Below are 15,468 nucleotides of genomic sequence, written 5' to 3'. Positions count from 1 at the left end.
GGAAGCCCATAATGTAGCACTTTATTGAGTTTGTCCCAAAGTTTTCAACAACTCTAAAAGCATTGTACTAATGGAAGGTTGTTGTTATTGCAAACAACTCTGCTACCGACAGTTATTTTAGCTCATGTTTTGAGTTTTAATGTATAAAACGTTTGTTTGCAGCCAAGTTTGCACTTTGAGACATACTTAAATAAGAGCCACTGCAGTTCATTCTCACAAAGATGGTATGTACCAGCCAAATTCCAAATGTAACATGGAAATGTAATTACCCATTCAACTAATAAACTGATGCTGATTGAAGAGAGAGGGTGCCATCTCTACTGATCGTCAATTATGTCCGGACAGTCCAAATTTTTCAATTATAATGTTTTGACTTTTGGCTGTGCTTTGGAGTCAGAAAGTCTGGTATATCGCATTGCATACCAAGTAAACACTCTCTGTAAACACACCACCAAGTTTTGAACTTATTTTTAAATTTAAAAATGTAAACTTTATAACATAAGCACATATACATGTACTGCCAACAGAAGCATGTTAAAAGGAAATTCTACCAATATTATTTATAACTTGTTTTTTATTTAATTTCATTAAAACAAACAAATGTAAACAGCACCATTCAGAGTGATTTACTATAAAATGCATTACTCTAGAGGAACTTGTAGAGCAAAGATTGTTCACAAAAGTGGTGATAGAAAGCAATATCTAAAGCATTTAACCCTCTATTGCATGCACTGTGAGGGCAATGTTTAAAAAAAATGCTTGATTCACAATTCTTGCATAAAATGGGCCTAATTATTAAAATAAAGACACTAAAAAAAGTACCCTTTGAAGTTTGTTGCTTTGAGGCAACATTGTGTGACAACAGAAAAAGAAATGATATTATCATAAAATATAACTTTTTAAATGTAATTTTGTTTTATTGAAACTGAGTGCAAAATGTATTGATCTTCAAACTATTAATGAACTTGTTTACATAATAAATACTGTTAGAAAATGAACTTTACAGACCTTTCTCTTTTCTGAGAGAAACTGTCATGCAGAAACATATCATCCACATGCCACTGTACCAAAAACTAGACTAAATATGCCCACCAGAAGATATACAAGCATTTTATTCATTTATTCAAAATCTTTCCTTCATTATTGACCTTTTCATTGTCATCAAATAGGCATTACATCTTTATAAAGTGTTTGTTAACCTGAGGCAACATTGTGCTACAGTAGAGGTTTAATGTCTCTAAAAGCTACCTCATAAAATGTCATTACACAGAACAGGTATGAATATGCTGCCTGATGCCTGGGAAATTGTTTTATGACAGTTTTATGACAAAAAAAAAATATTAGCATCACGTATAAAAATGCAGAAAGGGTATGTCGTCTCACTGGTTATTTTGGATAATAAATAAAATATCTATCTTTTTGTCATCAAGATTATGAAGCCTGGTTCCTATCACCACCATTGTAAATATCTAATGTGGTAATCTAAAAAATGGGAATTTGCATTTAAATGATGGAATCGATTGTAAAGAGAGCAAGAAAGAGAGAAAGACGAGTCTAAGAAAAAGTGAAACATACTAACACTTACATAACATGACTTTGAAGGATACAGAACTTTAGTTGCTGTTGCATGCTAGCATTGGCCCAAAGTAAACTAAAAGATGTGCCTCCACCCTAAATAAAGTCTGAGGAAAAGTTCAATAAGGATGATCAAACAGTGCGGCTTAAGCATAGTTCTATAGGCGTTAGCCCATGATTTACAGACTGATGACTTCATCCATTAATAGCAAAAGTGCTGCCTTGCCTACGGAAGTGTTTTAATGGGTGGACCGCATTGTTATTAAGCTCTAACCTTCTCAATGGAGAAAGACATCTAGAGACAATATCTAAAGAACCAATTGGAGACCTTCTCTCCTGAACTTTTGTTACTGTGAGCAAGTCAGTGTATTATGGGGCGTGTCTTCCCTTCTGACTCCACATGGAGAGAATTAACCCTTTCAGGGCTTTTGCTAATGCAGTTTCAGTTACATAAAGCACTGCTACCATAGCCACTGTTGCTGTTACTATGACCAACAGCAATATACAAGTATAATGGGAATGCACTCATCAATATACTTAGCTTTATAAGGAACAAACAGCACTATAAAAATTTGTATCATGCATGAAAAGATCAAACATAATTGCAGTGGATTCTCTCTTGAACTGAATAGTCATGATTAATTTCTTCATGAGCTGAATCTACTCTGCTGTGTAGTACATATAATAAATAATTATTTTTCTTTCTTTTTCTGAGGACTATCTGTCAGTAACACCACAGTATGGTAAATGCAGTTCCCTTAGGATGATAAACAATGATTCTCTTCAAAAAACAACCAACCAACTAAACAAATAAATAAACTGACAGACAGACAAACAAACAAACAAATAAAGAATTCTCATTTTTTCTCATTTTAGGAAAATGATTTAAGAGTATAGTCAAACATGTCCAATATGAAAAGAGCAAAATGACACTTTGTTTGTCACTGGCTAGTCACACAATGTTGCTTCAAGTCAACATATGTATTTCAGCTATTTCTCGTAACATAAACTTGTTTACATGATACTTAATGTTGAAAAATGTACTTCACACACCAGCAGTGAGTCTATGACTCATTTTTGGATGGATAAAAAATGATGAACAATTTGAGATACACCCCATCCACATGCCACCATACCAAAACGAAGACTAAAAATGCCCACCAGGAGATGTATAAGCATTTTATTAGTTTATTTAAAAAGGGACAAAAAAGAGGGACATTCTCATTGGACAATCCTTAACTTTTGGCTCAAGTTATCTGGCTAACACAGACATCCTGCTTTGTGAAATACTCCCCAGAGATCAAAAAGCTTTAGCACTGAACAAAATAATGCACTGTTTCTCAAATTTAAATGTAAAAAACAATTTTAACTTATTATAACACATTTTTGTCAACAGGAAGCAAACTAGAGCAAAAAAGTTGTTGATGATATTATACTCAACAAGTAAATTCAATGCATTACTTTTTCTCAGTGTGCTTGTATATCTCGAGCTATTTCTAAGCTATCTGAGCCTCAGGTTAATTATAAATAGTGTTATGCTTATAGTGGAAAGCGTTTGCAGATCTGCTTAATTATTCAGTTCTCGTCTCCGTTTTACAAAACCATTTCCATTTTTTGGTTGGCAGGGGACGCGCTGGCCCTTTAAGAAACCTGACACCGTGTTTGCGCAACAGTGAGCGCTGCTCGCAGCCGCCAAAGTGTCTAGACTAGCACATGATGGGAATGAACCAATGGCTCCACTGCACTCCTCGGGGGCCCCGTGTGTGTACGAGAGAGTGTGTGCGTGAGTGTGACTGTGTGTATGTGTAGGACTGTGTGCGTATCTCCAGAAGAAGAAAGAGAGGGAGAGAAACGGCGCAAGGAAACAATCGAAGAAGCCCCCTGATCTTGTCTGCCACACGGAACGAAAGGATTTGAAGGGGCGCCGGAGCGCGATCATTCACTCTCCCGGTGGAAGGATCGTTTGTGCGCGCGTGTTTTTTTGCCCCGTTGCATGAAGCCAGTTTTTGTGCCGTGAGAGCGGACTGGAATGTGAATTCTAGCTAAAAGGATTACTTGGGGTCGTTGCTCCATTCATGTGGCCAGCGTCATCGAAACTGCCATAAGGTGCTGAAGGTTTGCTCTTGAAGCTGATTCCTCTCCACCAAGCTGTTCATGGTCTTTTGTTTGGCTGTTCTGGCTATGAAATGTGAAGAAAAGCTCATGCTTTTGAAATTGTGCAGGAATGCGAGGCAGACTGCGTTAAAAGCAAGGCAGTAAATCAGCTGTGTCCTGCTCAGGGTGCATGCAGCACCTTTGGTGGGCTGTAATGCGCTGGAGGTGCACCACTGCTTTGCTGCAAAGCTGGTGGTAGGATCAGCAGCACTGGGGTCTCATGTTGTGCTTGGGCCAGAAGGGATGTGTCCACGGCTGTAGCCTAGTGCACCGGACCTGGACGTGGACCTTGATGTGGGACGACGAGCGCAGACGTGACCTAAACCTCCAGACCTAGAGAGGAAAAGGAAAAACGAATGAAACCCGCCCAAGCTGTCGTATGTTGAGGACGAGACGCTCGGGTCTGGTCCGGCGACTCTGGAGAAGCCGTGTGATCCCGGATAGGGAGGGGGGCGATGGAAGCAGCTGGAGCGGGGAGGGGGGTCCAGACCATCCGAGTGACAGCAACCCGGAGAAGATCCCCAAAACGGAGTCTGCACCACTGGCCAACGTTCTGGGAAACGTTGGGGGATTATTGGGCCACCAGGGGTATATGGACGGTGGAGAACATGGGGTCATTTTAGAACATGAAAGCCGTGCCATGTGTGTCCAAGAGCAGCGTGGTGTCCCCCCATGCGAGGGAAGCGATGGCAGGACGGTGACATGCTGTTTATTCAAAGACCTGCCTAAAGACCTAAGGACATCCAAGAGTGCCATGCTGACCCGCGGCAAAGACGGGCTTTCGTGCCACTGGGAAGGTAGAGGCAGCCGAGAAGTTTGCGGAGTTGGTTCAGCAGACCTGAAAGCTCGTGCACTTTTAGAGCAAGAACTCAAGAGATGTGCTTGTGGGCTCCTGAAAAAGCTTAAAGAGAAGCCTTTGGATGTCTTGTTGGAGGCGGTTGAATCCAAAGGCGGAGTGACGGGGGACTGTGTTATGGTCTCTCCGGCTGACCTGCGGATTGGCGGCCAGGCCGTATCTCCTCAGTACCTGCTGTGTAGGCTTTTCCGCTGGCCAGACCTGCAGCCCTCCTCTCAGCTCAAGGCACTGTGCCACTGTCAGAGTTTCCGGGCACAGGACAGCCAAGCGGTGTGCTGCAACCCCTATCATTACAGCCGCCTGTGTGGACCAGGTGAGGAGGCTTGAAGCAATGATACATGATCCTTCAGGCGTTGCCTTGCAGGGTCGTGGTGACTTCATGCATGTCTGAAGGTCCAGGACGATAGATATTGTGCATTATCTGCAGACATCCAGGATAATTTCACATATGCAGTCCATTTGGCAGTGGATGTAAACACACTGTAACAGTAGTATGCTTTGTTGAGGCTCAAAGCAAGCACACTTCAGGTGTTGCTTGCAGGATCATGATGCCTTCATTAAGGAGTGAAGATCCTTGATGATAGAAATGGACAATTATTTCCACACTTTTATTGTAATTTCACACATCCAGGCCGTTCAGAGGAGCGAGCGATATAGCAAAAATATGGCATGATACACATCACAATATTCTTTTTTCCAGAAGTTTAATAAGGTAGAACAGACAGTAAAGCATTAGTTGTGCCACAATAACTCAGAAATTCAGCATTTCACATAAGTCCAGTTAAGCAGGACCAGTAATGCTCTTTTTAATAAAAAAACACTTTGTCAGTAGTCCTTGATATCTCTGATCTCTGACAATATCTCTGATGTGCTCAGAAAAACATATTGTACTGTAATATGACATAACTTGTCACAATAACGATAGATATCATCATATTACTCACCCCTACCCTTCAGTGGTAACAGATGTACCATAATAATAGTATACTTAATTGATACTTGTTGAATTATCTGGTTGCACAGCACACATAGGGAGACACAAAATAGTCAACATGCTAAAGGACACAATCAGAACTGATCAGAATCAGTTGCACAGAAACTTTATTGCCATCAGTAGAGGGACCTGGAATGTTGTCTTAAAAGTCAGACTGCTGTCAGTTAGACTTATAAACATCCCATTTGGGAGATGTTGCTCATTCTGAGGCCCTATGAGACTTAAGCTCTGTGTGTCTGTTTAGAATTAAACAGTGACAGATTTGTTGGTCAAAGCATTAAAAAGGCTTAATGAAATTTTCTGCAGTCTTAACTAAAAGGGTGTGAGCGCATGCAAAGTTACATGAAACGTCCATCAAATGAGATCACATAGTTATTACACAATCCTCCACAGTAACCATTTGAAACACTTGCATGGGGCTAGTCTGTGACTTGTTCAGGAAGTGTACTTCCCAATTCATTACCCTACTGGGACTCTTTAGTTTTTTTGCTCCTCATTCAACTTTTCTATTCACTAAAACAAACTCTCACTACTCAGAAATTAGCTCTCAGGGCTGTTATCTAGATAGTGTACAGTAGTTCAGGTCATTTATTTAGAGTAGGGGTGCCTAAATATTTTGTCTTTGGGGGCCCAAAATGTAACATTTGTAGAACCAAAAAAGACAAAACAGTATTTAAATGAAGAAAGTAAGCTTCAAATTGTTTTTAAAAAGTATTTTATAACACTACAATATATTATGTTACTATATTTCTTTAAAAATGCATAATTTAAAAAGTTTATATATATATATGTGTGTGTGTGTGTGTGTGTGTACATACAAAATGTTTTAATTGAGTGAGGGGTGGGGTTAGGATAGCTTTCTGGCAGGCCATACACAATTTGGCAGCCCTGATTTAGAGCTTTTCTAAAATCCTAATCATAAAGAGGCTAATTTTACTAATTTTATTACAAAACTCTTAAGTTTCGTTGATGCAATTAAACATCTCCAACATTTTTTCAATTTTTTACGTCAGGATCAAAGTTATAGCAACGGTGTGATGTAATGTAATATGAATATGCTATGTATCTAACCCAGAAACTACACAGAAAAGTATCTTCATCGTGGAGTCACTGATCCGAAAACAGCTCTCTGAGTGAACTTTTCGACACGAACTCATGGCAAATGGATCATGACTTGATTATGCTTTGCAGCAAATGAGGTCATCAGTGTGCCAAGGCTGATTTTTCACTCATTGACTCTTATGTCTTCAACCGTTTGGCCAAATTATTGAGAACAAACCAATTTCAAACGGTCCAGTCTGAACAGGCTGTGTGGCAGTTGATGTCATCTATGAGTTTATGCTATCTATTGTTATGGTGCCTCTGTGTTTTTGTCTGGGCCTTGACACTCACTTGTAATTTACATACTGTACCACGCCTGCTGCAGTCTTAGTGGCTGTGAATTGAACACATCATCCAGAGAGAACAAAGCAAAACTCAGTACTGCATATTAAGAACTTAGCTCACTGTGCCTTTAGCTAAAATGGCCATAGATGTGCATTGAGCAGGAATGATGTGCATTAGTTTTGGAAGTTGATTATGAAACAAGCTCTAATGCAAGCATTCTACTTTTCAGACTCCCCCCCTCCACCATACTCACGGCTATCTCCTACACTAGGACAGGAGTTTCTGGGTAAGTTAATATGTGTTCTTACTTTTTTGGTGCTTTAAATTAGACAAGTTAGCTTAGCTTGACAGAAATGTCAGTGTGACCTGTATGCTTCTCTTTTTGCCTGAAGCATAATGGGCTATATTATTCATTGACTATTTCACAGATCCTGCACATCCAGCGTTGCCTTATGCTGAGATTGAGGCAACACGTTCACCCAACAGCACGACTGGGGGTCAGTCAGGTGAGTGGGTCTATTCCAGTGACATACATTTGAACCAGGGCTCTAATTATGCTTTTCTGCTTGTGTAAAGATGTTCACCACACTGATTAAGCCAGTTTCTTGCACATAGATGATCCTTAAGTCTTTATGTAATGGGGTACTGTTTATTTGCTTTTATGAGGAGAGCATGTTTGTGGGCTGCATTCTGTTTTGAATTTGAATGCTGTGCTTTCCTAAGCATAAAAAACTACTCCTTTTTGTCCCTTTTGCAAAAGAGAGGCAGTGGAGTCATTTCTTATGATCACTGTTTAGTATTAAAATGCATTTTTGAGGTCTCTCCTGGTTGTAGTGGAAAGCCCACCCCCTAGAGGAAAATGGGAGAACTATACATGAAAATGTAAAGGAACTTTGAGTGCACCTCTGAAGCTGAGGTCTGAGACCTCATTCTCAAGATACTTTCTGGTCTGGTGCACCTCCCAACACACCTAAGCCAGGTAATCCAGTGCTGCGGAACTGAGATTAACTGCTTGCTGCAGAAGAGTAATTAACTGGTTCAGGTTTGTTGGGACATGGAACAGAACCAAGTTGTGGAGTGGCTCTGGGGCAGCATAGACTGGTTTGAAGAAATCTGCTCCGAAGGGCCTCAAGAATTCCCTGTATTTAGTTTTTTCACATTTTTTTTGTCTGTTTTTAGAAGCAAATTATTTTTAGGGATGCACTGATATGGGAATTGTGGGCCAATGCTGATAGCTTTCATGTAGATACCTGCCTATGCAGATATATAAACATTTGTAAAACATAGAAATTGAGACTACATCCACCCAGATTAGCATTACAGGGCAATATAACATTTATTTATGTAGGGTTACAAAGGTACATAAATGATTAAAATGCATATGTTTTAGCACAGTACCCCAGAGTTGCCTAAATGTTCTGTTCTTTTGGAGCACAACAAATACACAGTCAATATCAGCTTGAGATATCAGTCTAATTTAAACATCTTTCTGATGTTTTTTATTTTGCAGCAAATATCTGCCGATACCGGTATAATTCTGTCATCGTGCATCTCTAATTGTATTGCATAAGCTGCCTTCGGTTTTGTGCTGTGTTGTTTTGTCAACTGGGATGTTTTATAAAGCAGGATTTCCCAGTTAGCCAGATAACATCAGCTAAATTTTGAGAGTTGTCCAATGGAATGTCCTTTACTCATTCTCCATTGGACCGGGCTTTACTTTTGACTTACTGAGACAATTCTGCATTTGCTGATGTTTTGCAGTCCAAGAGAGTTGACATGTAGGAATGTCCCTCTTTGCAGAACTAGCTGTGCTCTTTAAGACTTTGCCTATATCAGTGGACGACACACAGATTCCTCAACATCATCCGCGCACTTTCCAGTGTCCAGACTTGAGACGCAACTCTCTGCAAATTAGATTATGACCAACAATGGGCAGTTTTGTGAGGCTGCTGCTGGAGCGCGGGCCTCTGTGCTTCCAGCAGCAGTGGGAAGTCTCCTAGCACCGCATAATTACCCAGCCTTTTGTGGTCTGAAGACAAGGAATGAGATCCTCTTTTGGTGTGTCACATACGGCTCTTTCTCCATTATTTGCATGTTGTTGTTTCCTGCTGAGTTTTGCAACGCAGGCTCCGGCGCAGCCAGCCAGTCGCATTTTAAAATAAGGTTTAAATTACAGGGCCCGCTGTGGCTTTTCCTCTTCCTGACTGAGCGCAGGCCAACACGCAATTTAACTAATGAAATCCTGCCAGTCTGCACAGAGATTCTTTACAGATGTTGACGAGGGGACGACTCTATCAATTGTTGGAAAATTGTTTGCTCCCGCGTTTTGTGGAATAGACGCTTAAGCGGGTGTCTTTGTTTGCTCGGCTGCGCGGGGGTGTTATGCTGCTTGCAGTGTTGACTTTCTCTGTGTGTGTGCGTGTGAGGGAACATCTCTCTCAGTCGAGTGTTGTGACAGAGAGAAGTATCTGTCCTCTATCATTCTGACATAGTCTGTTTTCTTCATTTGAGGCCTGAATCGATATCCAGTCAATTCGCTGACTTGCATCACAAATCACCTTGAAAAATGAGGCCTGAAATGACTTTCGTATTAGGATATTAATACCATGCACATGCAATTGATTCAGAGCTGCCTGTATAAGATACAGTAACGTTATGTATTATTTTACTCCACAACTTAAAGTCCTACAAGCAAATTGGTGATGAATTTGTTTCAGAAAGTTTTACAAACTGAGAATCGATTGCTATTGGTTGGTAAATCCATTCAGACTTCAACTTTTCTGAGTATGCAGCAGGGATAAGCTTAAAAAAACACTTTAGAGCTAGAGAGAGCTGATGTTTTGTGTCACAATATTGTTTTATATAAAAACATACTAGAGAACTATTTATGTTTTGATACTTGTCTGGTAGGACATGGTTGGCTTTTTAAATGTCATTTACCTGCTATTTTAAAAGAAAAATTGGTACTTTTGGGAGTCATTTACCAAAAGGGCCTGCGATGCTATAGAAGAACCACTTTTGGTTGCCGTTCCAGTTTTGTGTAGATGGCTGTTTAAAGAACCATTTTTGTAAATGCGACGTGTGAGTGTGAAGAACCTTTTTAAAGTCCACATAATGCAAATGTTTTACGCCAATTAAACGTTTTTCCTAGAACCGTACATCCAAGCCAAAAACCTTTTTGGAACCTTTCATCCAGAGGAATGAGCCAAAAAAGAATGTTTGTGTTACTTTTGTAAGAGTCTGAACTTTGTTACTGGTCCAGATACAGAATAGTCAAAATAGCTGTTCTAGCTTAAGCCGGTAGTAGTGTTGCAAGCATTTTTGGTTTTGGCTTTTGCATGTTTCTCCCTCCTCCTCAGAAGTCCCTCACCCCTGCCTAGTGCAGTGGAAGAGTCTAATCTGTGGAGGGAGATCTAATATTTGGCTCAGCGGGACAGACAGCGCTCCTCTCTCCCCTCCCCCTCTCCCCCTCTCATTCTGTGGTGTTGGTTTAGGCTTGGCCAGGGTGCTGTCAGACCTCTTCTGATGGCTGTGCATGCCGCACCACACATGAGCATCTTGAATAGCAATACAATCTCAACGCACACTTTTTTTGATTGATGAGGAAATGTGGAAAAATTCATAAGAATGTTTCCTGAAACCTTATGTGTCCTCAAAGTGGTGCCACTGGTCAGCAGCAGTGTATTACCATGTATCAAATACCATACTCTTATGATGTGTGATTCCTTTTTTTCAGGAGGAAATCAGGGTCATAGAATTTTCTAATCATATGCTTTGTACATTTGAAAGCTATTTTCAGTAAATAGGAAATATAAGACGATCTGTGGGCAGTGTCAGGAGTGCATGGCTTGTATGTTGAGCTAAATGTGTTTGAGTACAACTGGCATTAACATATGAGAGGAGAAGATACTGTTTAATGTAAGAAACAGGCACGACTGGTACATTTCCACATGTTCCAATGAATTTTAGTGGGTCTATACCCCCTTCAAAGAATGCGCCAGCATTTTTCAATCTAATCTGCATCTGTAGCTTATAGTCCATTACCATGGACAATAATTTGGACCTCCAAAGTTCAGTCTTGGAAGTTGGTTGCCTTTTACGCTTCTGACAATCCAAGTAATAGCAAACATATTCAGTGATGTTGAGGTCTGGAGTGGACAGTGCCTTGTTCTGAGAACACTAGCAGATATGCCGTGTTTCTTCTCATTGTTACTATGTCTTTTAAGATTTTTTGAACTCCAGAATACCAGTGGAAAGCCATATTTTTTCACTTATTTTCCATTGATTTACACAAGTCTTATTAAAGTGGATTATCTTTTATTTAATTTAATCAGAAATATCCCCTGAAAATGAACATCTTGTTCTTAATAGCTGCTTTGACTGGAAATTGAATAAGTGAAGGGTGGTATCTACTGCTTGGAGTTACTATGTTTTCTGTTGTTTTCTAAGTACAGAGAAATTGTTTTCTGCAGTAACTAATCAAATCCTACAGATGGAGCAGATACTACACTCCTATGCAAAAAAATGGGCCAATTCCAAAATGGTGAAACATTAAGATTTTAATGGTCTTAACAACAAATCATTACAGAAAGGTAAAGTGACTTAATATGGGATTTCTCTTTGATTTCTTTATGGCTTCAAACAGTTGACAAACATCGCCAACTAATACATATTTAATGTGAGATCAAATATTATCTATAGAGCTTAAACTCTGAACTGGACCAGACCAAAATTATCAGTAAAAAACAATTTTGGGCTTGGTTCATTTTTCTGCAGGGCAGTGTACACTATATTTTACCATACTATACTTTACTATACTATACTACTATTATAAATGATTCAGAAACTGCTATGAAATGAGAGTGGGGCCTACATGCAGGCCTTTAGCATTTATGTGGCTCAACATTTTCTAAAAAAAAACATGACGCAAGTTTGTTTTGGTCTCATTAAATGCTAGAAATCAGATGACCTGCGCGCATAATATCACACAATTAATGCACACCTAATGTCTTTGTCGTAAGCTTTGTACCTCCAAAATGCTAACTTTATAAGAGAAGCAAAAGTGCATTCTTAGCTGTAATCTATTACTGTATATTACTGTAACAAGAATGTGTTCCCAATAGTTTTGGACCATTTCTGTTGATTTATTCATCATGAAATGTTCACACAGTAAAAATGGCATCTAGAATTCTCAGGTGTTTAAAAAAAAGTTACAAGGTTTTGATGTGACAGCGACACTGTATAAATTCATATTTACCTTGAGCCACTAATAATTTCTGCTTATATCTGCACATGGAGCTGTAGAGCACCAGCAATATGAGTCAGTGCATCTCCCTAACCTTTCCTTAAACAGGCCTTGTTTCAATAGCAGGGTTTCTCTGTGGCAGGGAGAGAGAGGAGGCTGAGCAGAATGGGGCCACAGGCCTGGGGCTTTAGATCCTCCCCCTCAATGGAGGCTGTGAAGCAAAATAATGCCATCAGTCTGTGTGCCAGTTAATCAGAGCTGATAGGCTGGCGGCTGGGGGGTCAGGGGGTCGCAGGCCTGCACTGAGTTGTCAGGGAGCTGAATGCTGGCTTTCGGAGGGGGAGAAGGGTCCCCGAGCGGCCCCGCGCAGCCCGCTGGAATGCTGGGAGGGGGTTGGGTGGAGGGGGCGGTGGGTGTCGGAGGCAGAGATGACAGATTTAGGCCTTTAAGCGTGAGCCGTTGCCTCTTCAGCTCCAAATCCCCCTCAAAGACAACTTTGAAATGGTGCGGAAATTAGGTAGCACTTCCTCTGAGTGTAACATCAAAAAAAAGCTTGTGAGAGCTGACATAAAAGTGAATGAAAACGTTTGACGTTATGCTGCAGGACAGGATTTTTCTCCAGTGAAAAGGAAAAAAGAAGGTTTTCATGTTTGAGATAAGTGCCAAAGAGTACTACTAGTTTTGTTTTTTTTTTGCTGAAATGATTATGTGAATTTGGTTGGAATGGCTGTTAAAGTGTGCGTGAATTTGCATTTACAATTTGACTTTTATTGCTGTAGAGCTGTGATCACCAATCCTGGTCCTGGAGATCTACCTTACTGCAAAGTATCATTCCATCCAAAATCTACCACACTTGCTTCAAAGAATTAACCCCTTAAAATCCCAGGCTTATTACATCCTAAGGTTTATTATTCAGTTACTACAGGTACCATGTACTTTAATGCAAACTGGTTAAGCTATTCTTACATTATAGAAGAGTGTAATAAAACTCTGGGCCTGCCGGCGGGCCCTGACCATATAAAGGGGTTAACTTCTTCAGAAGTTCTTCATTGGCTGGATCAGATGCATTAGTGTTAGGTAAGAAGGGATGCAGCATGTTAGATGCCGGTTGGAAGTGAAGTCTCTAGGAGGAAAGGAGATCTCCAGAAGGAGGGTTGGTGGCCACTGCACATTAGAGTGTGCAGTAGGATTATACAATAAATCGTGTAAGTTGTTATTGCGATGTTGGCCAGATGAGTGTTTTCGTGGTTGTTTTTGATGAATCAAGGTATGAAAGTAATCCAACAAAAGTAAATTATTTAGGTCAAAATAATTTAAGCCATCTTTGCCAATTTTAAATTATTGTATATATGCTATATAACGGATATAGCAAAAAGACATTTTCATGACACGCAAGTATTACAAAATTTATTCTTTCAGACATTTGATAAGTTAGAACGAAAAGAAAATAGTGCTGCATTTTTAAAAAATACTATAAAAAACCATCAATAGTTTTATTTTTATTTGTATTTATATTGGTATGAAACATGCAGTTGGTTAGAGTATATTAAGGATGATGATATCCATGACATGCTCATAAAAGCATAGTGTAATGTAATCTCATGTAATTTATCATGATAACTAGAAATATCATCATATTACCCACCTGTATGTTATTGCTTCACCAGTGTGTTGATATTGCAGTGTATTGTTAGGTATATTGCATTTGCAGTATGTTGCAATATAATCTAAGTACTTGTATTTTGTGCTTATTGTGCAATGCTAGTATTTTTTTTTTTTATTTATTCCAGTTATTTAATTTATGTAAACACGTGTCTCTGTTTTCACTTACAGATGCCAGTATGTCTCCCTCCTCCCTCGCACACTCTCACTGGTGTAATGTGGCATACTGGGAACACCGTACGCGCGTGGGCCGTCTGTATCCGGTGTATGACCCCTCCCTCAGCATCTTCTATGACCTACCTCAGGGCACAGGCCTGTGCCTAGGCCTGCTGCCCCTTCCGGCCCGCTCCAGCTCCGTCCAGCGCGCCCGCGGCAAGATCGGCCATGGCATCCTCCTCAGCAAAGAGCCTGACGGCGTGTGGGCCTACAACCGCAGTCAGCACCCTATCTTTGTCAACTCACCCACCCTGGACCCGCCCCACTGCCGCAGCCTGACTGTCCGCAGAGTGATGCCAGGCTACTCCATTAAGGTGTTTGACTACGAAAAGTCGTGCCAAATCCGGCACCCCGGCGATTCGGTGCACCTGGAAGGGCCATACGATCCAAACAGCGTGCGAATCAGCTTCGCCAAGGGCTGGGGGCCATGCTACTCAAGACAATTTATTACTTCATGTCCTTGCTGGTTGGAGATTCTGCTCAACAACCACAGATAGCACAGATACCCACTCACCCAGACTGTCCCACTTACTTAAAAAAATTGACCACGTTTCTCTTTCTGACACACAAAAACACACATACATTCACAACCACAAACCCAAAATATAATCTATCTAGATTTAATATAAAGTTTTATATATGCATATTATATAAAATACACTATACTTGTAAATAATGAGTCATTTTTACAGTGTAATTATTTATGTATGGTGCAATGTGTATATGGACATGAGGAAAAAGATGATCAGGTAATGCACTTTGGATTCTGTGTGTTCACATGGAATCTTTCATCGCCATTTTTGCTAATGGATGTATACAGTGAACCTGGTTTTGGTGTATAGTTTTCATATACTATCAATATCCAGAAAAAAATAAAAGTACCATGGACACATTGATAATAAAGTATTCATGAAATATTTTTGTTGTCCCTTGTTCTTTGTTCTTTTGTGTTTTAGAGGGATAGATTGGAAAAAAAATCTAATTTACATGGTTTTCCCCATAACTGTAGTTTGTTTTTTTAGTTTCACACTGAACAGTGTTCACCATGACTATTACAGACTATTACATCTCCGATAATGATCATTTCTTCCATAATTTCACACCTATGGGATTCTAGTAGTATGTTAGTGCTTTTTCACATTAACCTGTTTTTGGCTGTTCTTGATTAACCACTGAAATTTGAAGCTTGTAAAAGAAATGTTAACAGATATTTCACCTTCTAGCAGTTTAACAGTGGCTTCTTGAGTTAAGTGCCTTGGTATAGAGCTGTTGCTCCTATTTTACATTTCTAACAACTGCCTGATACTTGGTTTACTACCGCTCATATTTACAGTCAGTGACTTCCAAAGAGTCACGTTTTTTCTCACAAAATTGATCCCT

At 40.0% G+C, this 15,468-nt stretch overlaps 1 protein-coding gene across 1 annotated transcript; it reads left to right on the top strand.

Annotated features, from left to right (window-relative positions):
• The first annotated feature begins 3,282 nt into the window (after positions 1 to 3,282).
• On the top strand, positions 3,283 to 15,005 carry smad6a (SMAD family member 6a). The gene is made up of 4 exons (XM_036584248.1): positions 3,283 to 4,898; positions 7,195 to 7,251; positions 7,394 to 7,471; positions 14,044 to 15,005. The coding sequence occupies exons 1-4, from the start codon at positions 4,109 to 4,111 to the stop codon at positions 14,583 to 14,585; spliced, it is 1,467 nt and encodes a 488-aa protein (XP_036440141.1). The 5' UTR covers positions 3,283 to 4,108; the 3' UTR covers positions 14,586 to 15,005.
• Positions 15,006 to 15,468: the final 463 nt, after the last annotated feature.

Source organism: Colossoma macropomum, unplaced genomic scaffold (genome assembly GCF_904425465.1).
Source record: "Colossoma macropomum unplaced genomic scaffold, Colossoma_macropomum, whole genome shotgun sequence".
Classification (NCBI taxonomy): domain Eukaryota; kingdom Metazoa; phylum Chordata; class Actinopteri; order Characiformes; family Serrasalmidae; genus Colossoma; species Colossoma macropomum.
The sequence above is the reverse complement of the archived record's forward strand: the minus strand, read 5'-3'. Positions and strand labels throughout refer to the sequence as shown.